This window comes from Salmo salar, chromosome ssa15 (genome assembly GCF_905237065.1).
Source record: "Salmo salar chromosome ssa15, Ssal_v3.1, whole genome shotgun sequence".
Taxonomy (NCBI): Eukaryota; Metazoa; Chordata; class Actinopteri; order Salmoniformes; family Salmonidae; genus Salmo; species Salmo salar.
In genome coordinates this window covers 94,245,515-94,259,784 of record NC_059456.1, presented here as the reverse complement: position 1 = coordinate 94,259,784, position 14,270 = coordinate 94,245,515, and the positions used below count along the sequence as shown (strand labels likewise).

Genomic DNA, 14,270 nt, shown 5'->3' with positions numbered 1-14,270 from the left:
TGTCCCTCCAGTGACACTGTCTGTGTTCTCATGGCTGGACCTTTAGGCTGCGGGTCTGTGTTCTCATGGCTGGACCTTTAGGCTGCGGGTCTGTGTTCTCATGGCTGGACCTTTAGGCTGCGGGTCTGTGTTCTCATGGCTGGACCTTTAGGCTGCTGGTCTGTGTTCTCATGGCTGGACCTTTAGGCTCTGGGTCTGTGTTCTCATGGCTGGACCTTTAGGCTCTGGGTCTGTGTTCTCATGGCTGGACCTTTAGGCTCTGGGTCTGTGTTCTCATGGCTGGACCTTTAGGCTCTGGGTCTGTGTTCTCATGGCTGGACCTTTAGGCTCTGGGTCTGTGTTCTCATGGCTGGACCTTTAGGCTGCGGGTCTGTGTTCTCATGGCTGGACCTTTAGGCTCTGGGTCTGTGTTCTCATGGCTGGACCTTTAGGCTGCGGGTCTGTGTTCTCATGGCTGGACCTTTAGGCTCTGGGTCTGTGTTCTCATGGCTGGACCTTTAGGCTGCGGGTCTGTGTTCTCATGGCTGGACCTTTAGGCTCTGGGTCTGTGTTCTCATGGCTGGACCTTTAGGCTGCGGGTCTGTGTTCTCATGGCTGGACCTTTAGGCTCTGGGTCTGTGTTCTCATGGCTGGACCTTTAGGCTGCGGGTCTGTGTTGGCAGGCTGAGTGCAGCTGAGTGCCGCTCAGCCTGGCTGACCCTTGGTAGCTCCTAGCTGTGCTGCGGTAAGCTGGGTTAGGCTGAGGGGAACTAGCAGCGTGCCTTCCAAACTCCTGTGGTTGAGCAAAGGCCTGACTGCCAGGGGGTTCGGGGAGGGTGGGTGGAGGGTTTAGGGACGACTGCAGGCTTTCATTATTTCTTCTATTATTTAATTATTTTTTCCTTCTTTAAGTAAATGAAGCAAAAAAATGTGGTGCTGTTAAAATCCTATGTAATAGTTAAGCTATGTGGCCTGGTCTCCGGGAATCGGGATCCTTCTGTGGTGGGGAGTGGAGTTTGGGAGTAGATAGGCATTGTTGCAGGGCTGCATGTTAGAGTGTGTGTGTCTGCTGCTGTGTTTTCTAAGTAATGGGATTCATACTGGGAAACCCAAGGATGGGGCCTTCATTCTCACATAGCGTCCCAAGCACAGAAATGATATGACCATCATATAACATCAACTGATGAAATTAAAGGACTTAAGATACAGTATAATACCCTGCCAGTGACACACAGGGCAGTCAGGAGCTGATTTCCATGCCAACTTCATTGAAAATATAAACTTTATTGTTCTATTATACAATACAAAACAAGCTAAAGCTACATTTTTGAGGGAAAAAGATTTCAAATGCTTTGTTTTACTATTTTACTTCTCTCTCTATAACAGTATCAAACATTCACAGTAATAAATATGTTTGTATTTACATAAATGGTAATATTCAGTGCATGACAAACATGACAAACATTAGTGTTAAGAGAAAATGAGTACGGAATAAAGAAGAATGCTCCGCCAGGTTTCTAACAAATTCTGTTTCCTGCCCTCCACAAAAATGTGTAAACTACATTTAAGGAAATAAACAGAATAACAGTTTAACAATAAAACATGACCTGACTTATGACTAATAGCATATTTTCTCTCCTTCCATCAACTGGCTTATGTATGACAGGTGCGCAAGTCATTCTTCCCTAAAATTGCGAGTAACTTCAGCATAAATATATATTTCTATATATATTATTTACAACGTTTTGATTCTCTGAGCTGATATACAATACATTTCCCTTAGTAGTGACTGTATAGTCAAGATTTTTCCCTCAAAGTCTAGTTCACAGCTAGATGCAGCTCCTATTGAATGGTGAAACCCTCTGTCTGTCCACTGTAAACTTGGAAGGGAAGATATTGGATTATCTTTACACACTTATCAAGTTTTCCACAGCAGGGCAATGTGTTTAGTCTCACAATTTTGCTCTGGTCATTGCCATCTTAGGAACAGGGTTGCCATATTACAGATCTCACTATTTGGCAGGTCACCCCAGTTTCTTGCTGGGGTGACCTACACATACATCTAGTTATACTCTCCAATATTCAGTGTATTGATACTACAGTCAAACTATTCATACATATGATTCCCATAGTGAATTCCAGTTTGTTATAAAACTGTAGATTATTTTTGTGTTATCCTTGGATGCGGCTACAACGTCCAGTCCTTTAACGTCAGTAACCATGGTGCAGTAAATCACCGCGGTAACTCCGGGTTGAGGTGTAGCGGATTCCAGAGCAATCTAAACAAAGAGGGCATGTGTGGTGAGTTAGAGAGGAAATCATAACGGCTTGGTCCACGTCCAGGACCAAAGTACATAGCAATTGGGGGAGAAGACAGCACATCCTGGGAGATGTACTTCACACAATTTTATGTGAGAAAAGTAGAACTGCAGCAAAAGAAAACAAAACAGTGATGTTTATAATAACCACCCTCTTGTTACAGTTCTTCACCGGTTTATGAGAGACCATGCTTGTGGTTCTCCTGCCACAGAGACATCTGTCTGACGTTGTGTTCAGCAACCGTTACTCTCCTCCCTCCCCTCTCCTCCTCTGCCACCACATCGCTCTGCCGTGGAGGGGAGAGATGGAGAGGGGACAGAGACACTAGCTGTATCTTGTAAGGTCAGAGAGGGTGAAAGACTCAAATCCCAGCGTCTCTCTCAGACTAATTTTGGTTGTTTATCTCTAGCCACAAATCTATTTCCTTTGTAACTACTTCCTTTAACCCAATCTGCCTCTGGTCTTGTTACTGGTGTTGGGAAGCCATAGAGAGGATTGGTTTTCATTCCATTCTACATGGTTGGATAGCTACAGCATTGAAATACCCAGTAAGCACACTAACATACTCTGTTACAGCAGGGCGTCAGGAGCAAGCACACATACACAAAACACACAAACCTTCCTTCTACACCCTGTAATCATTGTTGTGCTTTTCTCTTTTCTTTCCTCACAAAAAAACCATTGATTAAGCTCTAGTACTCCCTGTATTCACGTTTCAACCCCCCAATTACCCCTTTAAGGAGTTAGTCCTTCCTTTCTCTACCACACCATTCCTCTATCTACACACCACCTGCCCAAAGAGCCTGTCCATTTCCATTTCTGAGCCCCTGTCCTGGTTCTCCTGTGATCAGAGGCACTGGTGTAATGTCTGTGTGCTGGTGCAGTTGAGGCAGCTGACATGGCAGCACCAATGGAATGTACAGTGACACCTCTCAGTGACCTTCTCAGTCTGAGTTTGGAACCCTCTACCACAACACAGCAGCTCACACCCGTCCAGCGCCGGAGACGAGCTGTTACAGGTCCTCCCTGAGGTTCCGTGGGTACCCGTCTTGCCGTGGTAGGTGCAGAAGTTGGGTGACTTCTCAAAGTAGACCAGGTCTCTGGATGACGGGGGTTTGTGGGAGGGGTTCTCGGGTTCGAGATGGCTTGGATCGGCACGGTGAGAGGCGCGGTTGGAACCCTTGTTGGCATAGACGACCCGGGACGCTCCGTCGAAGCGGTCCTTCAGGAAGTCCCCCACAGCGCGGAAGCTGGGTAGACGCATCCAGCAGGTACGCACGGTGCATGACCCTGACATGCCATGGCACTTACACTCCTGACGCATCTCTGATGACACTGTCTGGAGAGAGAAGGCAGAAAGGATTACAGATGAAGAAATTAAAATGCGGAAGACGGTGAGCAAAGAAAAGGTGGAAGAACATCAAGAGCAAACAAAACATGGAGGAAAGGGAGGAGGAAAGAAATCTTGGAAGAACGTGAAGAGAATAAACATGAAAGAAAATGGATGAAATTCAGAAAAATAGGTTGATAACGGATAATCACTAAAGAGTGAGAGAGTGAACATACAGCATGAAGTGCTATCTGTGAATCAACAAAGACTCCTTCACCATTCTCCCTGCCTCGTTGTTGTGTAGGTTAATGAGGTATCGGAGATCCCTTCCTCTCTCACTGGAGTCCACAAACTCCCGACTGAACATCTGGCCAAAGTCCACGTTGTCGCTGCAGCCGCCCCAGTGCCAGTCAGGGCCCCCAGGCCCCCGGCGACGGTAGTCACAGGTGCACGACTCTATGGCACCCTCAGAGCAGGAGCGGGCCACCGCATGGGTCACCCCCGCACTCGTGATCGCAAACACAAACGCTGTCTCTCGGCAACCTGACACAACAACAGTAGAAATTCTGTTCAGCGCTATAGAATATAGAGCATTTTTGAATTACGATTTTAAATGTCAAAATCTCAAGATATGTTAAGATAGACTTTTCCCTTCCCAAATGGCCTACTAGAGAATCCAAGATTCCATGACATTCTGTACCAAAACGGTCCACCTGTTGCCTTAGTGAGGAGGCCCAGGAGGACTACAGACAACTCACCACGGTTGACGATTTTGCCAAATATTGCCGGGCTGTGGGTGGTCGGGCAGTTCCAGCGGCGGTTTCTGAACTGCCACTTGCACTCCTTGATGGCGGTGTGCAGGCCGGCTGCGATGGCGTGGAGGATCCCAGGGTTCTGGCGGATGAGGCGACGCTGGCGACGGTTCAGCTGGCCCAAGCTGGGATCCAGTACCAACTGGACATTCTTAGAGTTGGTGAGGAGGTTTGCAGAGGAGGCCACGTTCACAATGCCCCTGGCAGAGATGAAGGGAAGAGAGGGTGGAATCAGTTAGTCAGAGAGAGAGAAGAGAGGATGGAATCAGTTAGTCAGAGAGAGAGAAGAGAGGGTGGAATCAGTTAGTCAGAGAGAGAGAAGAGAGGGTGGAATCAGTTAGTCAGAGAGAGAGAAGAGAGGGTGGAATCAGTTAGTCAGACAGAGAGAAGAGAGGGTGGAATCAGTTAGTCAGAGAGAGAGAAGAGAGGGTGGAATCAGTTAGTCAGAGAGAGAGAAGAGAGGGTGGAATCAGTTAGTCAGAGAGAGAGAAGAGAGGGTGGAATCAGTTAGTCAGAGAGAGAGAAGAGAGGGTGGAATCAGTTAGTCAGAGAGAGAGAAGAGAGGGTGGAATCAGTTAGTCAGAGAGAGAGAGAAGAGAGGGTGGAATCAGTTAGTCAGAGAGAGAGAAGAGAGGGTGGAATCAGTTAGTCAGAGAGAGAGAAGAGAGGGTGGAATCAGTTAGTCAGACAGAGAGAAGAGAGGGTGGAATCAGTTAGTCAGAGAGAGAGAAGAGAGGGTGGAATCAGTTAGTCAGAGAGCGAGAGAAGAGAGGGTGGAATCAGTTAGTCAGAGAGAGAAAAGAGAGGGTGGAATCAGTTAGTCAGAGAGAGAGAAGAGAGGGTGGAATCAGTTAGTCAGACAGAGAGAAGAGAGGGTGGAATCAGTTAGTCAGAGAGAGAGAAGAGAGGGTGGAATCAGTTAGTCAGAGAGCGAGAGAAGAGAGGGTGGAATCAGTTAGTCAGAGAGAGAAAAGACAGGTTTGAATCAGTTAGTCAGAGAGAGAGAAGAGAGGGTGGAATCAGTTAGTCAGAGAGAGAAAAGACAGGTTTGAATCAGTTAGTCAGAGAGAGAGAAGAGAGGGTGGAATCAGTTTGTCAGAGAGAGAGAAGCTCATGCATTTGCTTCTTTCATTGACCTTTAAAAATGTATTGACCTTTAACAAAAACTATTCGGTTCAAATATATTTATTAATATAGGATTCTGATCATAATGGGTGATGGAAACATTTAATTGGAATTTGAGGATCAACCACAAAAGTAATAACAAACAACTTCAATACAGTCTATTTTGTCTGATGTGATCATGACTGCCATATTGCATTGCCAGCCTACTATATTTATGGTTTCAGTTACTTAGCCTAATTGTTGTGTCTCCTGCAACCCCTTGGCAATCAGAAAGACACATCATTATTTAACTGACTGACCACACTCTTAGAAAAAAAAGTTCTGGATAGAACCAAAAAGGGTTATATTGCATGCCTCATGTATGGCACCCCTAAAGGTTCTATACAGAACCCTTTTGTAGGGTTATTTGATCAGAACCCCAGGGGTTCTTCTTTACTGAACCAAAATTGGTTCCATATAGGAAACTTGGGTTCCATATAGGGTTCTGTATGGAACCAATTTAGGTTCTATATAGAACCTTAAGGGGTGCCATATATGAAGCAAGCATAGAACCCTTTTTGGTTCTATCCAGAATGAGTGCACGGGCCAGACAGTATAACGCGGTCGGTCCAGGATTTGGAACGTTATTATCTCATCTTTGGATAAATATTTCAATCCAATTTTCTTCTCTCTCACTGTGTATCTTCTTTATTTATTTTCTTGTCTTATTGTAGTGATAAGGATTGGTTTAGAAGTCAGACCCATGTAAAAAATAAATAAAAAGTATAGCTTACCCCAGTGGCATTGCAAGGCTGCCATATTCCATAACGAATTATATTGCGGTCTGCGTTATCATTTTGATTATTCAGTTAAATATTATTCATGCAGCTGTTCTCTCTTAATGTCTTTGCAGTGACAGAATGCGTAGTATGCCTTGGTCTATAAGCCTACTTAAAATGTGATTTATATTTGTCCACTTAAGCTAATGTAAGGCACACTATTTCACATGTTGGTTCTATAGTTTATAACAAATGTATGCAGACATTGGCGAGGGAATGTATATTTATCCAATAGTTTATCCTATATAGAGTGGAATGTTGAGCATACTTGGAAAATACGACCATGACAATATATAGGACCCTGAATACGACCTGGAATGGAACTGCTCTCTGCCATGAAATAAATCCATATTTAATTTATCCCACATTGGACAGAACATTTTTGTCTCCCGTTCAAGCCACACTGTCAAAATTACAAGCGACAGAGGGAGAGGAGGGGGAGGGGGGGGGTAAATTGAATAAACATGGGCTGCAACCGTTCCCCAGAAAACGAAATCGTTATCATATTGAAAAATAATACTTCCTTTATATCAAATAATTGAATGGTGAAAGTATTCCTTTCGATTGAAAACTGACTAACTGGAGTTAGTTAGTCTACTCGCTCTAATTGTAAGGTGTTATCCTAAGACCCTCAAATCTGAATGGCTTGTGGTTAGTGCTGGGTTTTCTAGCAGAAATGAACAGAAATGATGAAGCTGGAGCCAACAATAACACATTATTATTTCGAGCATAGAACAGGCCTAACGTTTTAGTGTTGATTCAGTTGATTTGGAAGCAGAGCACTGTATATTCCAGGCAATACACCACCATAGCACGCATCTACTCCTTTGCGGCTTTCTTTGTTTGAATGGTCATTGTTCATTAGGAGGCGCATTTAATTGAATGAATACCTCACACATTAACTTAACTACTTACCACCACCGGCCGCTGTTGTTGACTGCCCCCGTGCCTGAAAGCGAGGAAACCAGCAGGATGCACGCGGCTTTCATCCCCAGAAGCAGTGCGAGGATCCTCATTATGTCTTCAATTAGAATATGAAAACAGAGCAGGCAAATGTCAAAATTCCGCATCTGAATTCCAAGCACTTTGTAAATCTGGTTCTAATTATGATAACAATTCTATTTTGAAGCACAAATATATCTAGGCCTACTAGATATACATCTGTTTGCCTCCTGCTCCTCAACCATGACCCAGAAATAAAACTCATCATAAGAATTGATCATGGAAATAAACCAATTATTTTTAGAATAAATAACGAGATCTCGTATTACAGAAGTCACTCTATTCTAAAAGTGATCTATAGGCTACGGGTTTATTCATGTCTCTGATACCCTGTCATTCTCCCATGCAGGTTATCAACGAGCAGGTAATGTATCAACGTGTACTCACCACAACACATTCCAAAGAGCGGGACTTTAGAGGGGAAAAATCAACGAGGAGCTTTTCCTATAATAATGAATCTGGTGAGGAGACAGTCAGACAGAGGAGACAGGTTGCTAAATGAGTCCTTGTCTAGTGCAGCTGAAGTGTCTTTCCAGGCTCGGCTGCAGGATGCTGCGGCTGTTCTCTTCACGCGCTCTATGTCTATCTCTGTAGTAATGCTCTGGACAGCAGCAGCACATTGAGCGCGTGGGACAGTCCGGAAGACTTGATCCCCTCCATGAGTGATAGGCAACACATTCTTTTCTTATTGAGCGCTACAAGAGGAATCAAAAGGGATTTGCTGCTCTCATGTCCCTTTTTTTCTGCCCTCTTTTCAATAGGATTGGAAGGAGGGATAGTTAATTGCCTTCATAGGGCACAATGAATAAAGAAAACAAAAACGGACAGAAAGGAGGAGAAAGGAAAATAAAAAATAACCAAGGCAATCCACCAGTGTAAATTGCACATATTACTAACGGAATCTCACGGTAATCAAATAATCCACCGATTCTTTAGAAATGATGGCTATTAATGCTTCCAATATATATAAAAGAAATGTAAAAAGTGAGCAGAGGTTAATGCTCTGTCTTCCACATCCAGTCTTCCTGAATTAAGTCAAAACACTGAGATGTATGTGTCTGTGTGTGGAGATGTGCTGTGGTTGTGAGTGCGCACAGCCTGGTTTTCTCCTCCCATTTATGATGCATGCGCGAGGTTGGTCGGTGTTACTGTACAGTTCAGTTACAGCGGAATATGAGCCATCTAAAGAGCACCTTTAACCCGCTGGTTGGATTACTCCCTTAACCGCGTCTCCTCCTTCTTTATCAAACTCTCGTATAGCCTACATTCTCAAGATGTTTTCAGTGGCTTGCCCCATTTCTCTGCCTTCTTCCATCAGCCGATATCATACACCGAGTGTACAAAACTTGAAGTAAACCTGCTCTTTCCATGACATAGCTTTCACCTGGATTCACATAGTCACTTTAACTATACATTCATGTACATACTACCTCAATTGGGCCGACCAACCAGTGCTCCCGCACATTGGCTAACCGGGCTATCTGCATCTTGTCCCGCCACCCGCCAACCCCTCTTTTTACGTTACTGCTACTCTCTGTTCATCATATATGCGTAGTCACTTTAACCATACCTACATGTACATACTACATCAATCAGCCTGACTAACTGGTGTCTGTATATAGCCTTGCTACTGTTATTTTAAGATGTCTTTTTACTGTTGTTTTATTTCTTTACTTACCCCCCCCCACACACACACACACACCTTTTTTTCGCACTATTGGTTAGAGCGTGTAAGTAAGTATTTCACTGTAAGATGAACACCAGTTGTATTCGGCGCACGTGACAAATAAACTTTGATTTGATTTGATTTGGTCAGTCTATGATCCCTTATTGATGTCACTTGTTAAATCCACTTGAATCAGTGTAGATGAAGGGGAGGAGATCTGTTAAAGACGGACTTTTAAGCCTTGAGACAATTGAGACATGGATTGTGTATGTGTGCCATTCATTATAAATGAATAAGACCAAAGTTGATTAATCAAGATGATTCATAAATTTGGGAATTTTTCTTAATTATTCACATTTGAAATTAATCATATTTTTGAATGATTTAGAAGGTTTCATAAATGTCACCCAAGAAGAAAAGCTAATTCCCAAAACATCTGGCTTGCAGACCGCCCTCGACGCATGTGGCTTGTAATCATCAGCCACATTGCGGCGTCTCCTCATCTACTACAGACTGGGTGGAATATGAGCAAATATGCCCCATAGACCCATAGACAGACAGTTCATTGAAATCAGGCCACATGGTGTCCTTATACTGTCCTGTTTCTGTATATGGTTGGAGTTAAATTTCTTGTTTAGGTATCTAGGATCAGCCACAAGGAATTAGGGCATTTGATAATTCTCTCCCAGCTAGCACATAACATTCTGAGAACTATATGTTTCTTAAAGAGCTTGGTGAGAGCATGGTTGTCCTATGGTTATTTTGCATAAGACCTGCCCACAACTTTCTCGGGAATGGTACAAGATAGTTGCTTGTCTTTGGAACATTCTCAGCACAAGGCATTGTAACTTGACAAAAAAGCAACAACATTATTTTGTTTTTAATTCATTACTTTAACAGAAAGTTTCCTAAAAGTTCAAACATGGTTACATTTAGTTAGCATTTTGGTAATGTTATAGGAACGTTGTACAACTGGTTTGACATTGGGAATGTTCTCAAATTGTTCCAAGAACGTTAAAAAACAATGTTCTTCTGTGGGAATTGCAGTACTTCAACATAACGTTTCCTCATGGTTCTATTTAAAGTAATGTTCTCAAGTTGTTCCGAGAACTTTAAGGAAACTTTCCATTAAAAGCAGAAGAAAAAGTTAGTAACGTTCAGAGACAGTTCTAAGAATGTTATTTAAAATCATACATTTCGTTCTCAGAACGTGAAGAAAACTTTCCATAAAAAACACCAAAAAACTTTAGTAACATTCAGAGAATGTTCTAAGAATTTCAAAACATCTCAGCATCAACAAAACTCTCTCTATCCTCCATCTTGTTAGTGTGTTCAGGTGTGTTGGCTGCACCCACTAATTGGCCACACCTTATCTTCATGAGTGCTTGTTTCCTTTGAAATGGGGTCTGTTTGGAACAAGCTCTCACAGTCTCACTGCAGAATTAGACATTCATCCACGTTCACCAAAAGTCACATTTCTAAGTGTATTTGTTGCTCCTGCTGCTCTGTGACATTCCATTTCTCCACAGTCAAATTTAGAAGTTAAGAGTTAAGTTTAGGCACTCATTCTAAATGGTTAAGGTAAGGGTTAAGGTTTGGGATAAGGTTAAAACCAATAATAAAAAAACCAGTGTCCACGATTGGGATCGAACACGCAACCTTCTGATCCAGAGACAGGATTTTGCCCATCCACTCCAGTAAAACCCAAGCCTACTTGATGGTAGTAGTGCTCATTGTTGCCCCTAGTGGCCGGTTTTGAAGGCATCTCCCAACGTCCTCAGGACATGGATAGATGTCCAATTTCTACATCAATCTTGAACTACCTGGCTTCTGTTTGAATAGACTAAATTCAACAGTTTTGTATGTGTAAAAAAACACGGCATGCTAGGTCCATCCTGGTGGCGCAGTAGACTAATTAGCAAACAGAAGATTATAGGTTTGAATCTTTTTATTTAACCTTTATTTAACCAGGTCAGTTGAGAACAAGTTCTCATTTACAACTGCAACCTGGCCAAGATAGAGCAAAGCAGTGCGACACAAACAATCTGAATCTGATGCCCTGTCACAATAAAAAATGCATGCGTTTGCATGATTAATGGATAAGGAAATTAATTTCCATGTGTCCTATCTGTGCTTGCAGTTCCAAAAAGTTAACCTAAAATAAGCTAACAGTGTTATAAAATCTAATCAACAACAAAAATGGCATTAGTGTAGAATAAGAGTGAAATGCTTACTTACGGGCCCTTCCCAACAATGCAGAGAGAGAGAAAATAGAGAAATAATAGAAAAGTAAAACACGTAATAATAAAAGTAATAACAAATACACAATGAGTAATGGTAACTGGCTATATACACAGAGTACCAGTACTGAGTCCATGAGTAATGGTAACTGGCTATATACACAGAGTACCAGTACTGAGTCCATGAGTAATGGTAACTGGCTATATACACAGAGTACCAGTACTGAGTCCATGAGTAATGGTAACTGGCTATATACACAGAGTACCAGTACTGAGTCCATGAGTAATGGTAACTGGCTATATACACAGAGCACCAGTACTGAGTCCATGAGTAATGGTAACTGGCTATATACACAGAGTACCAGTACTGAGTCCATGAGTAATGGTAACTGGCTATATACACAGAGTACCAGTACTGAGTCCATGAGTAATGGTAACTGGCTATATACACAGAGTACCAGTACTGAGTCCATGAGTAATGGTAACTGGCTATATACACAGAGTACCAGTACTGAGTCCATGAGTAATGGTAACTGGCTATATACACAGAGTACCAGTACTGAGTCCATGAGTAATGGTAACTGGCTATATACACAGAGTACCAGTACTGAGTCCATGAGTAATGGTAACTGGCTATATACACAGAGCACCAGTACTGAGTCCATGAGTAATGGTAACTGGCTATATACACAGAGTACCAGTACTGAGTCCATGAGTAATGGTAACTGGCTATATACACAGAGTACCAGTACTGAGTCCATGAGTAATGGTAACTGGCTATATACACAGAGTACCAGTACTGAGTCCATGAGTAATGGTAACTGGCTATATACACAGAGTACCAGTACTGAGTCCATGAGTAATGATAACTGGCTATATACACAGAGTACCAGTACTGAGTCCATGAGTAATGGTAACTGGCTATATACACAGAGTACCAGTACTGAGTCCATGAGTAATGGTAACTGGCTATATACACAGAGTACCAGTACTGAGTCCATGAGTAATGGTAACTGGCTATATACACAGAGTACCAGTACTGAGTCCATGAGTAATGGTAACTGGCTATATACACAGAGTACCAGTACTGAGTCCATGAGTAATGGTAACTGGCTATATACACAGAGTACCAGTACTGAGTCCATGAGTAATGGTAACTGGCTATATACACAGAGTACCAGTACTGAGTCCATGAGTAATGGTAACTGGCTATATACACAGAGTACCAGTACTGAGTCCATGAGTAATGGTAACTGGCTATATACACAGAGTACCAGTACTGAGTCCATGAGTAATGGTAACTGGTTATATACACAGAGTACCAGTACTGAGTCCATGAGTAATGGTTACTGGTTATATACACAGAGTAATGGTAACTGGCTATATACACAGGGTACCAGTACTGAGTCCATGTGCAGGGGTACGAGGTAATTGACATATATGTACATATAACTAGGAATAAAGTGACAGATAATAAACAGTGGCAGCAGCGTTATGTGATGAGTCAAAAAAGTTAGTGCAAAAAAGGGTCAATGCAGATAGTCTAGGTAGCTATTTGGTTAACAATTTAACTAACTATTTAGCAGTCTTATGGCTTGGGGGTAGAAGCTGTTCAGTGTCCTGTTGGTTCCAGACTTGGTGCATCGGTACCGCTTGCCGTGCGGTAGCAGAGAGAGCAGTCTATTACTTGGGTGGCTGGAGTCTTTGACAATTTTTAGGGCCTTCCTCTGACACCGCCTGGTATAGAGGTGCTGGATGGCAGTGAGCTCAGCACCAGTGATATACTGGGCCTATGTTCTACCCTCTGTAGCGCCTTGTGTAAAAGTCTTATTGTGAAAGTTTTAAGGAAGTTATTTAAAAACTTCCAAATAACCTATAATTTCTGTTCTCAGATCATTAATAAAAAAAACAGGAAAACTTTCTAAGAACCAGACCAGAGTAAAACGTTCTCAGAATCTCCCTGCAACCTAAAAATATACGTTCCCAGAATAGGCCAAAGCTACACTTCTGTTGTCAGAACATTTCAAAAAAATTCAGTTTTACCGGTCAGGAAACATATGACTTTGTTCCCACAACCAATGTGAAACCAAAAACACACGTTCCCACAACTTCCAAAGAACCAAATGTGCCCAACCTCTCTCTCCCCTCATGGTTTAAGGACATGATAGCAGAAGGAAGGGTTCTTTTGTCGAGAAGATTTAATGAGGGGTATCCTACGTCATTTATACTCCCGCTTCTTAAGGTTGCTGCTCAAACAGGCTTCCTGGAGCACTCATGCGACACAGAGCAGATTACAGCCCGCAATCCGGATAAAGCGACTCCTTTTATGCACAAATCAACTTCAAATCACATTTTAAGCCACTTAGATATACATGACAAGCTAGAATGCTAATGCACTTTTCATTGCCGAAATTTAGGGAATAGAAGGAGATTAAATGAAGAATTGGTGTCACTATGTGAATCGGCGGCGGTTAAGGGGGGTTTTAACTCAATTTTATGAAACTAAATCACACAATTTTATGTTATAATACCTAGTTATTTGGAAGGATGAACAAGAATGAATTGGAATTCGATAGTTTATCTGGTTGCACCTGTTGATTAAATTATAATTGTATTATGCCAAGTAACTGATTATGTGCATGATATATAACGCCTATTTTACTTAATTTCCATTTGAGTCAACCTGAGGGATATCCCATGGGCAGTACATATCAAACACCCTAAACCAGCTGGGTGGAAAACCTTTATCAGAGGCCACAGCATCTCATCTGGTGCGTTTGTCATTTCTTGGGAAGCTATAGTCTCCAAAGGCTAAAAGACAGACAAGAGTATGGGTGTTATTTTGGCACAGACATGTTAAAGGCAATTTGCCAAACGTAAAAAGACAGAGAGAAAACATTTTTGGTATTGTGCGACACTTTCCTCTAGGAAAAGTTATGAAGCGTGAAAATATCCGTTTATCAAACAAATCGAAAACTG

General features: G+C 42.4%; 1 protein-coding gene across 1 annotated transcript; it reads right to left on the bottom strand.

Moving 5' to 3' along the window:
* Window positions 1–1,243: 1,243 nt before the first annotated feature.
* LOC106572674 (protein Wnt-1) lies at window positions 1,244–8,456 on the bottom strand. The gene is made up of 5 exons (XM_014147056.2): window positions 7,773–8,456; window positions 7,299–7,404; window positions 4,387–4,640; window positions 3,906–4,171; window positions 1,244–3,637 (listed from the first exon to the last, which is right to left on the bottom strand). The coding sequence occupies exons 1-5, from the start codon at window positions 7,780–7,782 to the stop codon at window positions 3,146–3,148; spliced, it is 1,128 nt and encodes a 375-aa protein (XP_014002531.1). The 5' UTR covers window positions 7,783–8,456; the 3' UTR covers window positions 1,244–3,145.
* Window positions 8,457–14,270: the final 5,814 nt, after the last annotated feature.

Bases quoted from the DNA above. Each gene is read 5' to 3' on its own strand.
- LOC106572674 (XM_014147056.2), bottom strand. The intron at 4,641-7,298 runs GTAAGTAGTTAA...CATCTCTGCCAG, and splicing joins AACAACAGCGGCCGGTGGTG to GGGCATTGTGAACGTGGCCT. The intron at 3,638-3,905 runs GTGAAGGAGTCT...TTCTCTCTCCAG, and splicing joins ACAACGAGGCAGGGAGAATG to ACAGTGTCATCAGAGATGCG.